Raw genomic sequence first — 12,464 nt, 5'->3', positions numbered from 1 at the left:
CAGCCAAACACAAGCCAAAAAGGAGCATTTAGTTTATTTGCCATCCCCAGCAATGTAACACGTTCAGTTGAACTTTTCTCTTAAATATGCAGGTGATTGAGAAAATACTAATTTTAGGCCTCGGTACAATTTGATTTTTTTGTGTGATGTCAAGAAACTAATAAAATGACATTCATAGATATATATAATTGATCCATTTGGCAAATGTTGGGATACGGAAAGATCAATTTTTTTGGTTCGGGTTATTTGCCATCGAACTAGTTATTATGTCTCAAATTTTGATAATAAATTAATTCATGAATTTGACAAACATGACAATCTAATGACCCTCAAAACATGCCAACTTTGACTCTAGCTAAAGTTGAAGGGGCAATTGAATTTTGACATGACACTCAAATCTCTAGCACAAAGTTTAATTATCTCTTGATATTTGTGCTAAAGATTCAGGCATCATGTTGGAGGATCAGATTTCATATCAGAAGATTGGATGTCCTAGTAAAGTCGACATATATAAGGATAAGATGATATACTAGAGATTTAGATGAAATATTACAGATCGAATGACATGTTGAAAGAGAGAATAACATGTTGAAAATCTTAACAAAGTGCTAAAAGAAGTTGTTGATATTTCGAAGCCTTCTTTGAGGATAATTTGGGCTAATTTAGATGTCAATTGGGCTATATTTATATTATGTTAGGTTAAGATTGAAGTAGGTTGAATTTGGGGTGGCTTTGATCCTTTATTGGATCAAATCATTGTATGAGAGATGATATCACCTAGATGAGGTAATGGTACCACCTAGAGTTAGAGTGGTACTACCTTAAGGTGATAGCACCGTCTAATCTTGATGATGGCACTATCTGATATAGTGGATAGCCCAAGTGATGTCGTTTAAGAGTGTTGATGATAGTAACACCTAGAACGACAATAATATCGCCAATACACTTAATTTTAGATATTTTTCATTTGGGGGGTTATAAATACCTTTACTTTATGTATGGTTGAAAGAAATAATTCTAAAGTTTTCAAGTGTTAGAAATTCTAAAGCCATATTCGAATTCTACTTTCTTGAGGTTTTAGTTGAGTTACTAAGTTTAGAAGGTATAAGATTCTTGAGAGTAGCCAAGTATAATTTAGCCTTGAAAATGAGAAAATTGTAAATAGTTATTGATCTTCCCACTGGAACCAAGATTAACTGTAAATGCTTGGGGCTTTGAGGGAAGAAAAATAAAAAATAGACATAAGTCGAGAAGATCGAATCACTATAAGTAAGATCGAATCAATATAAGCTAGAGAGTCGAACATTATATCATAAGATTATTATGCTGAAAATTGAACTTTGTATCAAAGGTTAGGTTATTGTGCTAGATGATCAAATTTCATGTTGAAAACTCATATATCTGACAAAGTTGATATGCTAAAAGATTGAGCGAAATGTGAACAAAATGTTAAAAATCAAACGACATATCAAAATAGTGGATAACATATTAAAAACTTTGATAAAGTGTTGAAAGTTGTTAATATTTTAAAGCCATATTTGAAGATAATTTGGGCTGAGTCAAGCTTCAATTGGGTTATATTTATACTGTGTTAGATTAAGATTAAAACAAGTTGAATTCGGACTGAATTTGAGTTGCATTTGGATCCTTATTAGGTCGAATCACTGTATAGGCGATGATATAACCTAGAGGAGATAATCATACCACCAAAAGCCAAAGTAATACTACCCTAGGGCAATAGTATCACCCAATCTTGATGATGGTATTGTCCAGTATAGCGATATTGTCCAGTATCACACAATTCGGACCTAAGTGGCGCCGTTTCAAAGTGTCAATGATAGTATCACCTGGTATAATGGTAAAACCACAAATACCATTGATTTTGGATATTTTTCATGATTTGCTTTATATTTTGATGTTCTTTAGGGTCTATAAATACCCCACTTTATTGAATGGAGAGAAAAAATTCTTGAACTTTTAAGTGTTGAAATCCTCTCTTAAAGCTTTACCTAAATTCTACCTTCTTTAAGTTTTTAATTGAGTTACTAAGCTTAGAAGATATGAGATTCTAAAACCTTGAAAATGAGAAAGTTATAAAAGGTTGTTGTTTTTCACCCGTTGAAGCAAGATTAGTTGTGAAAGCTAATAACATACGAAAAAGAATAGATCAAGAAGAACAAATCACTATAAAATTAGTTTGTCACTCTATCTTTACTTATTTTCTTACTCATATTTATTTCTTGATTAAATTATCTTTCAATAGTATCAAAATTTTATTTTTTTATTTATAATATCGCTAATTTAATCCCTCCTTATGATATCGGTATTGTTATGATAATAATCCTAACTATTGTTATCAGAGAAAGGTTATCTCATTTGGATTAATACTAAAAAAATCAATAATATTTTCAAAAAATCAAAAAGGATTATACTTATTGAAAAACACAAATAAGAATTTTATTATTTTTATAGATTATGATTTATAAAATATTATTAAATTTAATTTTTAAAAATTATAAAATCTTTAGATAAATTGAATGATTTTTAAAAAATAAATATTTTGTATTGTACTTTAGATCGAAATGAATTTGATCAGATTTTTACATGTGAAACTATCTTTGATATTTGACATAGAATTATTTATGAAGGCATAAGTTTACTTAGTATTATTTTAAATATTTTATGATGATAACAAAAAAATCAATTGATGATCTGTTTACCGATTCTCAAATATTGTTAATGGATGAAAAATTCTTTGTACATTTTTTCTAATCATGTTCTATCAAATAAGATTCTTAGGTCACTTCCAAAGAATTAGAATTCAAGGGTAACCATAATTCAAGAATAAAAAAAACATAAAGTCATTTTTCACATAAAACTCATAAAATTACTCACGACCTATGAGATGATATATAAAATATATGAAAAAAAAGACAACAATATATTGATAAAAAATGCTTAAATGAAGGAACATGTGATGGGTGGGAGCTCAAAGAACAATCGAATAAGGAAGTGATAAATTAGATTCTAACTTTTGAAAATTGATTATAATGTACAGTCGGAGCTGGAAGAACAATCGAACAATCAAAGTTGATTTTTTTTTATAAAACTTGATTATAGTGTACATTCAATAATTAATTATAGTGTACGTTCAGAGATTCAGAGAAAGGTTTTGGCCATATGACAAGATATATGCACAGTTTCAATTTCATATTGGTACCATATTTAGTCATTTGTGAACCTTTTGACCTTCTTAAATAGGGTGATGCTCAAGCCTTGACTCCAATTGCAAACCTAAAATCAACTCATTTACATATAATGCACACCTAATCAGCCAAATACAAGCCACAAAGGAGCATTTAGTTTATTTGCCATCCCCAGTAATGTAACATGTTTCAGTTGAACCTTAACAAGGAATTAATTTTACAATTGTTCTTAAATATGCAGTTGATTGAGAACAGACTACTTTTAGGCTTCAGCACAATTTTCTTTATTGTGTGATGTCAAGAAACCCATAAAATGGCATAAACAGACCTTAGATCAAATTGAATATAGCTTATCCATTTGGCAAAAGTTGGAATACTGAAAGATTGGTTTTCTGGTTCGGGCTGTTTGCAATCACTGAACCAGTTATCACCCCTGTTAAGCATTCTGTAACTTGAAATAATTCAGATACACTATTGTAAGTCTGCATTAGAATAAGGCTAACGACATTCTAGGAATAAAGTACCAAGAAACTGAGAACAGAATGTTTACCAACTAGTGAGAAAGAAGCTTCTGCCTAGTAAATGATTTTTAATTAAATAAAAAAGGAAAACTGAACAAACTAAGCCAAGGAGAAAAACAAGGTAACAAGAAAGCAATAGAAATCGGCTCCTAGTCCCAGTGTCAAAGCCAATTTAAGACTAACCACAAAATGGCAACTACAGTTTTCATCATCATTGTTACATAAACTTAATACAAATTAAAAGGTTATCTCCAGTCAAACATGCTTTAGTCCCTTGAGATGAAGACACATTTCAGATGAACTAGGCTTTCTTGGTTTTGATAAAAAAAGAAAGTGTACCTTAACTTTGCAACTTCTTCCATATGGTGCTAGTTGGCATTCTGGCAAAGAGAAGCATGCATGCTATCAGGAGACATGGATACCATTTGCAGGAGGCTCGAGTTTGAAAATGTCACCTCCAATGCAGGCTCTACTCTGCTACTGCTGCCCATATTGTCTTTCAAAATACATATCAGCTCCTTCACAATATCAACCATACAAGGTCCACCATTTTCCTTACTTGATAAGCACTGTACAACAACACCTACGACCTTTTCCAACTGCTCACGCTGTGGCGGCAGATGATCATCAAATCTAAGATATGGATCCAGAATTTCATGAAACTTCCTGCCATCTATCTTAGGTAAGACAACCTCTGAAATATTTCCAGGCTTTGAACCCATAATCAGTTCCAATAGTATAAGACCAAAGTCATAAACGACATCAGTGTCACGGGAGACTACATATGAACAGGATCCATTGACAAGTCCAGATTTCAGGAACTTGAAACCAGCAATTTTAGCAGAATAATAAATGTCCAAAAGTATGTCACTGGTCTTCAGATCTTCAATGTAGCTAGGAGTTGATATTTCATACTGCAGATATGCAAGAGCACTTGCAATTTCAGAAGCAATATTGATTCTCAGGTACCAACTAAGACCATTGCCTCTTTCATGCTGCAAGTGTTCTTCGAGTGTCCCATTCGAAAAATGCTCATGTACTATGAGTAGTGTATTATCTGACTCAAAACAAAATCCAATAATCCGGGCAATATTTCCATGTGAACTACGAGATAAAAGCTCTGCCCTATGCAAGATTTTCCTGAGGTTCTTTTTGCTCCGGCATTTTAATTTCTGGATAGCCACAAGGGTGCCATCACCTAGTTTTCCCGAATGAACCGTTCCATCAACAATGTCAACAACAAGCTTGTGTTCTTCTTCAAACCCTTTTGTAGCTTCATTCAACTCTTTGTATGTGAATTGTCGTGCGTTACATGCCTTTCCAATAATCTTGGGAAGGCAGGCTGGGTCAAGATCTGACATGTTCTCCTTGATAGGTCTTCTTAAGCAAAAGCATAACGCGGCTGTCATGAGTAGAATAAATACAGAAAGAAGTACACCTGCAGGAAAATTAATTATAAAAATATGGAATTAAAAAATAGAAAGATTGATATCAAAGAAAGGAAAGATGCTCATGCTCTAGTTTTCTCAGGTATCACAAAATTAGTAGCTGACATTCTTTCAAAGAAATAAATGAAGATATGCACCCTGGAAGATTCTACCTTCAAAACCAACATAAGTTAAACAAGAACAAAGAAAAAGTTCATTAAGATTGCAATATAAAATCCATAGGAATCCCTGGCCACAATTTTCTTTTATAATAAATTAGTGAACCATGTATATGCAGAATCATCAATTGCAATAACTATCTTATAAATTTGAGCTATTCAGATATTTAATTTGTCTCGTGTCCAAATTTAGACCAATATACTCAGATATGACTAAGCACACATACATTCTAAAATTTGCATGAATGTTATAATTCTTAAGAGAAACATGATATAGATATGGTGATACATCAAATTAAAAGACAAGATAGATAAGTCATACACAACAAATGGCACCAAGCAATATACCTAAATCTTGTCCATAATCAAAAGACCAAGATCCAAAAGAAAAATGTTCTTCCAAGAAGTATCCTTGAAGTGTGACATATTTCATCCAAAAAGCATCAAGTTTTGGATACCTTGACTAATACGAAGGACATAAATCCTAGTATCTTATAAATATCAATAACTACTACATATCTGATACAAATCAGGATGCTATTTGAAGTATGTGTATTTCATAAAATGCCTATCATATCGGAAAACTTTTGATTTTAAAAATAAGTGGTAAATCATACTTCAATAACAAGTTGGACTCTTCAAGGGAACTAATATTATGATAGACTATTGATAGATTTATTTTTGGATTTTGGTTAGTAGCTATCTTACTATATTTTAAGAAATTTTTAAAAATGTGAATATAAAAACTTAGGATCCATGTGGAGCTTTGCTGAAGAATAAATCCATAACTACTCAAGATACATATAAGACTGTGTGTTTAGTTCTTTTACTACAACAAAAGTAACTTTTAACTAGTTATACAGCAGAAGTCCCTCTTCTAGAAGTAATGAATGTACTAGAAACCACTTCTCAATCTAAACTATTTACTAGTTTGTTAATTTCTATTTTGCAACAGACACATTGACATAGTTATATTTAAAAATGTTCAAAGTTCAAACCTCTAGCAGCAACATCATGACTATATATTAACTTTATAAATAAGTCAGTGATGAGAAACATACATAAGGCAAGATTAAGACACCTTTATAAAACACCCTGTAAATGGTCTGTGATCCACTGTAGTATAGATATCAGTAGTTAATTCTTTTAGTACTGTTTCCATATGTTAATGCATGCTGGTTCTCCCTTGAAGAATTAGACATTCATGCATCAATATCTGGTATTCATGTGAGGCTATGCAACTATTTATGGTGACTTGTCAAAATGGACATAAATTGATTCGATAAGTTTGACGAAAAAATAGAAATACAGGAGCAATTCAGCATAAAATGTAAAGCTACATCGAATATATAGCAAAAAGACAAGAATGACAAATTGACAATGAACATGTACCAGCAATAACAACCACCCTTTTCTTGCAAAAGATCCCCTTGCAGCAGGCTCTATCATTCTCTACTTGTGCATCATTGCCACAAGCTGTAAAGTACAAAATTAACGGAAGTTGTGACCTTAGTAATCCTATCCAAGTCTCATATATCTAGTGAATGTAGCAAGTTTTACACAGGAGATTAAAACAGTGTCCACATGTGAGAACACAAAACAATCAACTCTATGAACATCGAAAATATGTGAAAAGCTAGACCTAGTAACAGAAGTAATCATTTATCTTTTTAAATAATTACAGAGTTGTATAGGCCAATTTCCCCTTTTTTTCTAAAAAAAGGTTCCACCAGTCAAAAACTAGTATTTTTTTTAATGAAAGAATAAGAGAGACTTAATATTTGATGATAAGTGGCAAAATTTTATAATGAGAAATGATTAAGAAAACATCAATATGGTTTGATAGCACTTGAAAAGCCTTTTACTTTGTCCTATCAAGTACCGACTAGGAGAGAGACTTGAGCCATTGGTAGTAACTGATCCCACAAACTAATTCAGTCAGTAGTCATTAGTAGAGTCTTTAGTAGAAAATTAGGAAATAAGATGTGCTACACCAGCTTTGCTTAGACCAACACGAACAATGATGGTTTTGTTCCTCATTTATTGATGTCTTGGACTTCATTTTCTTGTTTTGTGTAGCATCGTCCATGTAAAAACCCATAAATGGAAAATATGAAGTGAAAGCCATATTCAACTCAAAGAAGTGAAAGCCCATGGATCATCAGCAAAAAAATAATTCTGATAACCACTAAGAGAGATGAAACAGTTAGACAAGAAGATTGAACTAATATGGTCGAAATATAGTTTTTATGAAGAACTAAACGTGCTAAGCCCTCAAACTTCTGTAAGAAACCAAAAATGAAAATTTGGGCTTTGACAAATTCACATATGAGATAATGTACGAAGTAAATACTAATGAATAGACCATTCTAATACAATCTATTCAAACTAAGCCACCTTTAAAAGATCACAGAAGAGAAAATACCAGATCTAGAGTTCTAAAGCACTTATAGATGCACAAATGCAAGTTTTTTTTCTTAGTTTAGTTTAAGGAGAAGTAGAAAGTACTAATTTTCAGGTCAAGGACTCACGTTTGAAGCATCCGGCTCCTCCCGCAAAGCCATCCCCAACCAAGCCGGGCGCACAAGCACATCTCACTCCCTGGCGCACCGCGGTGGCGTTCACCACCACCGCCCCCTCGGCACACTCTGTCCCGTTGCCGTAACCCCTCGGCACCGCCCACTCGACCTCGATCCCCCTCTCCACGGTCGCCGTCCCATCCCCGGACGCGTACCTCATCACCGCCCAGCTCGAGAACCCCCGGCACCCGAACCCGGCGAACACGGAGAACCTGTTCCCCACCTTCCACACACTCCCATCCGACAGCGGGTAGCAGCAGCCGAAGTCGGTACGGTTGCCCTCGCACCCGGTGTCGCCGGCGAGGGGGCCGATGCGGTCGCATCCCGCCCGGCAGATGGAGGAGTCCTCGCAGTCGTAAAGACGGAGGAGGTTGTCTGCAGTAACGGCGAAGAAGTGACTGCTGTCAAGGCCGAAGGAGCGGTTGACGTCGGCGTACCAGCGATCGCAGGCGGCGGCGGGAGAGGAGTAGTCGAGGAGGAGGGAGCCCGAGGGGAGGAAGGCGACGACGCGGAGGTCGGAGGTGGGAGGGAGGGAGAGGCGGAGGGTGGAGTCGTTGGCGGAGCAGGCGAGGCGGAAGGCCGGGACGGATGGGCCACAGGAGGCGTTGAGGTGGAAGGGGAAGGGGATAGAGAGGCCGCCGCAGCTCTCGCCGCAGCTTTTGGGGATGGTCGCCTTGGTGGCGGAGGCGGAGGCGGAGGCGGAGGCGGAGGCGGAGGCGGAGGCGGAGGGAGAGGGGGAGGGGGAAGGGGAGGCGAGGGCGAGGAAGGAGAGGAGGAAGAGGGGGAGGAGAGACATGGGAGAGGGAGAAGCGGAGATGTGGTATGGACCATTTTGGGGAGAACGGTGGAGTTTTGTAGGCTGAGGGGGAGAAGGATCCGTACGATGGGGGAAGAGAGAAGTGGGGGGAGCGTCGGGAGGCGGAGAGCGGGGCAAGGGGAAGGGGGAAGGGAGGAAGACGAGGCCTTCTGGGTGCGCGGGTGCGAGGCGGGGGGGATGGCATGTCGGAGGTCGGCCTCTCTTTTAAAATCTTGGATGGGGAAGAGTTCGAGAATGGTGTAGATCGGCCGTCGAGAGAACGGTAGGGTACAGGACGAAAACAGTCGCACAATGTCTCGTGGAGCCCAGAGTAGGAACCAACGGGTGGAAGTTGTGCTCCGTGGTTCCCGTCCGGAATCTCTCCTCCCTCTTTTGCCATCTATGTTGCTGTGGGACCCATTCGCGACCCGGGTAGGGCTTCGCTGTAGGCTGTTCCGACGCAGGCAGCGGAGCCGCGCTCGGCTCGGGAGTGGCACCGGGCGCACGTGTCGGTCGGGCGAAGAGTCCGCTAGTGATCCGCACCCGAATTCGTTTACCTCCACTTCGAGGGAGTGGAGCTCAAGTCGGACCGGGTCTGATCAACCCGGATGTCGTATTCGGATATGGATCAGCATCATCCGATCCGATTTGACGCGATCCGACTCAAATACACATCTGCATGTATACATAAACCTGTATATTTCCCCATATATACTTTATACAAGTTCGGATTGGCTCTCAAAAGAATGTTTGTTGTACAGTTCTTAATAATGACAAAGCACTCTTTTTATCCTCTCGGAGAGATATTTTGGTGAACAGCTTCAGGGCACCGAGCCATGACATGAGAGAGTAACTGGCAGTACAAGCCGGGGATGATTCCGCCGCTGTTCACTGAGCCACCTCGAAGACACCTACCGGGAAGAACTACGCCGAAGACTTATCGAAAGCATCTCCGGTGATGTCGTTTACGGGAGGCAACTCGGGCAGGTTGACTGCTTGGGAAGTCGACAGCATTGATGCCCACAAGCGCCCGAACCACCGAGCTCGTCTCTCGACGAAAAGATAAGCAAAACAAATGCAACTTGGCGCTCGGAAGGACGAGTGGAGCTTATGATACCAAGAACAAATCACAAAACTGGAGATCACTATGCCGCATCCTCTGCAAGGTGGCTGCACTTCGAAAGGGGGTTGAAGAATGTCGATATCTGTGAATCTTTTATAGGTTATTTGGAGTACGCTGCACTTCTAGTGATGAGCAGCCTGTCATATGCATCGCCACGAGCGGTGGCATCATATTATACGCTATGGGAGTTGGTGATCATGGCTTAGTTTCGCGAGAGTACGAATCAGGGTAACTTTAATGCTAGCTTATTATGTCCAGATGAAACCCAACTTGTCTCTACAACATAGCATCAGTCGCATGCTGAAGAGTGAGAGGATGGCTTCTAATATTTCTAGGTGTGAGGCGCTTCCCAACCTATCCCAGTTTGAGCTTAGTTGTACGTGTTTTCGACCTATGTCTTCACCTGCTAAGGAAGCTTGAACTAAATTGAGGGTGGGATGATTGAGCTGAGGAAGGAGGTGAGATGTTGTCCACGTGTTGGCAACCATCTTCCCAAATCACATGTAAATTGTTTCTGACAACGGAATTCTTCTCTTCTTGCTTCGCTTAACGTAAACAATGGAAGAAGCGACCTCACTTACAATGTGCTCGGAAGCTACAAGCATGTGCATCACGCATATCACAGCGGTGAGGATGAATCAATGGTGACCATACAACCACTTGTCACAGACTAGAAAAGAAAAGGTAGCAAAATGAAGCAAGAGCTTGAAGTAACCATAACATACTGCAGAGATGTCAACAGATTCATAACCTCGCCAAGAAATTTTGAATTCCTTGATACACATCACAAACATGAGAATCTTATTCCAATAGATCCTAGGAAGTGGCTGTTCTCATGCAGTGAGGATTAATCTCATCAGGGATCTTCTAGTGATTACACTCAAATCAGCTGCGGCTCCCAATGATGTCGCTGTAGGTGCCCTTGATCTTTTCTATCAAAGCTTCCCTGAAACACATTTACCAAATCTTAACTTTCCCGAATCAAATGTTCCACTCCTAACAAATACAAACATCTCAATGATCATTACACAAATATTAATCAGATCTGAAGGGCATATTATGTTAATCTATAAAGATCCTGGTTGAATTCCTGGGACATCACAACAATAACAAAATTTGTCCATTTAAAGGCCAACATATGACTTTTACAATGATCAAAGCAAGAATGTGAAAAGATTGAATCACAATACATTATGATGCAGTACAAGTAGCCAGTAAGGAAGAATCTAGGAAGGCTTCTATCTCCTTTACACAATTTTCCTAGGGCTATGTTTACAGAGAAACAGAGGAAGGAACACAGAACAAATTCATCAAAGTTGAATGATGTTACCAATCAGATTGTCAGCAGATATCAGGAAAGTATTATTTCCAAAGTAATGATGTCTCAATTTCACCATCAGTCATGCATTACATGATCAGTCACAAGGTAAGTAAGCCAGTCATCTTAAAGAAGAACTGAATTAGGAAGTAGGGTTTGAGAGTACCTGTCAGGCTCGAAGACCAGATTGTAGTATACGAACCACTGTATAGATATCAAAAACAACTTGACATTGTTAACATATTTGATCAACAATGTTAGTGAAGAAACTGTCAAATTCTCTCTCACTCACTGGTATCAGTAAGAATATTCGCAGGGTTATGCAGAAGAACTTACCACTGTATAACCAATTCCTACAAGTTCAAGAACACCAGGAACTATGGGCAGCCTATCAATTGCCTGCATCGATTCAAAGTCATATCAAATATGATGACATGATGCCTAATTCTATGCTTGTAGTTGGTAGGCCATTAATTACCGAGATCATGCCGGTTGTCGTCCATAGCGCTACCAATCCCACAAGCACAAGGGAAGCCACTGCGTACTTGTCATCAAGCTTGTCCCACTGTCCATCAGAAGAGTCAGCTGAGATCTTAGAGAGGCTACATCACATACGAATCTCCTCGATCTCAAACAAACACAACACAAGGGGATGTAATCCAGACCGCATCTTTTATGGTCTTCATAACCTCAGGAAGCTCACTTGATACTTCAGCTGGGGTTTCTCCGGTGGCCAAGGCGATGACACTCCTTGACACTGTAAGGAAGCTATATCAGCATTCGATGACTTTGGTGGACGCAATGCGGGTTACAGTTGAGTAATCTTCAAACAAGGATAGCGGATTTACTGTGAGAAGCAGTTTTCGGGTGGCTCCATGAAGCGGTCGGTCGTGGAGGCGGCAGCGTCGGGAGGCGGACGAAGTGCGGCCGAAGCTGGCTCGAGGCTGCCTTGGGGTCGAGGAGAGTTCGAGAGGTGAGGCCGCAGGTGGCGCTGGTGGTGGTGGTGGTGGCCATGGATCAGATCAACCAGCTGATAGATCAAACTACTCCTGTTCTGGGAATTCTCGTCTTCTTTTGCTATAAATAATTGGGAGGAGAAGTGGACCGTTGGTTTGGATATGGTAGATAGAGATGAAGTGAACAGGCGCCACTCGTTGGGGGTGGCGAATCGGAGAACCGCCGATGTGTGGCTTCCTATTGGAGGAGAGCCTCGAGGTCGGGCTGCCACGTAGTACAACTCCGTGGTTGTGTTATCCGTTCTCAGGGAGTTCAGGAGGTGGGATTGGTGACAAACAAGGGGGTGTTTTGTTAAATC

General features: G+C 39.0%; 2 protein-coding genes across 2 annotated transcripts; both read right to left on the bottom strand.

Moving 5' to 3' along the window:
* Positions 1-3,913: 3,913 nt before the first annotated feature.
* Positions 3,914-8,868, bottom strand: LOC135612509 (probably inactive receptor-like protein kinase At2g46850). Its single transcript, XM_065108887.1, has 3 exons — positions 7,865-8,868; positions 6,726-6,809; positions 3,914-5,165 (listed from the first exon to the last, which is right to left on the bottom strand). The coding sequence occupies exons 1-3, from the start codon at positions 8,706-8,708 to the stop codon at positions 4,096-4,098; spliced, it is 1,998 nt and encodes a 665-aa protein (XP_064964959.1). The 5' UTR covers positions 8,709-8,868; the 3' UTR covers positions 3,914-4,095.
* Positions 8,869-10,524: 1,656 nt separating this feature from the next.
* On the bottom strand, positions 10,525-12,216 carry LOC135612508 (protein CURVATURE THYLAKOID 1B, chloroplastic-like). The gene is made up of 6 exons (XM_065108886.1): positions 11,998-12,216; positions 11,815-11,906; positions 11,628-11,714; positions 11,486-11,548; positions 11,316-11,353; positions 10,525-10,777 (listed from the first exon to the last, which is right to left on the bottom strand). The coding sequence occupies exons 1-6, from the start codon at positions 12,161-12,163 to the stop codon at positions 10,717-10,719; spliced, it is 507 nt and encodes a 168-aa protein (XP_064964958.1). The 5' UTR covers positions 12,164-12,216; the 3' UTR covers positions 10,525-10,716.
* Between the last annotated feature and the right edge of the window lie 248 nt (positions 12,217-12,464).

This window comes from Musa acuminata, chromosome BXJ2-5 (assembly GCF_036884655.1).
Source record: "Musa acuminata AAA Group cultivar baxijiao chromosome BXJ2-5, Cavendish_Baxijiao_AAA, whole genome shotgun sequence".
Classification (NCBI taxonomy): domain Eukaryota; kingdom Viridiplantae; phylum Streptophyta; class Magnoliopsida; order Zingiberales; family Musaceae; genus Musa; species Musa acuminata.
This window is presented reverse-complemented; position numbering and strand designations above follow the sequence as displayed.

Excerpts from the sequence above, each read along its gene's own strand:
- LOC135612509 (XM_065108887.1), bottom strand. The coding sequence starts at position 8,708 with ATGTCTCTCCTCCCCCTCTTCCTCCTCTCCTTCCTCGCCCTCGCCTCC. Across the intron at positions 6,810-7,864 it reads AGGAGCCGGATGCTTCAAAC|CTTGTGGCAATGATGCACAA; the intron begins GTGAGTCCTTGA and ends TGTACTTTACAG. Across the intron at positions 5,166-6,725 it reads AAGGGTGGTTGTTATTGCTG|GTGTACTTCTTTCTGTATTT; the intron begins GTACATGTTCAT and ends ATTTTCCTGCAG.
- LOC135612508 (XM_065108886.1), bottom strand. The coding sequence starts at position 12,163 with ATGGCCACCACCACCACCACCAGCGCCACCTGCGGCCTCACCTCTCGA. Across the intron at positions 11,907-11,997 it reads CCCGAAAACTGCTTCTCACA|TGTCAAGGAGTGTCATCGCC; the intron begins GTAAATCCGCTA and ends GCTTCCTTACAG. Across the intron at positions 11,549-11,627 it reads CGACAACCGGCATGATCTCG|GCAATTGATAGGCTGCCCAT; the intron begins GTAATTAATGGC and ends GAATCGATGCAG.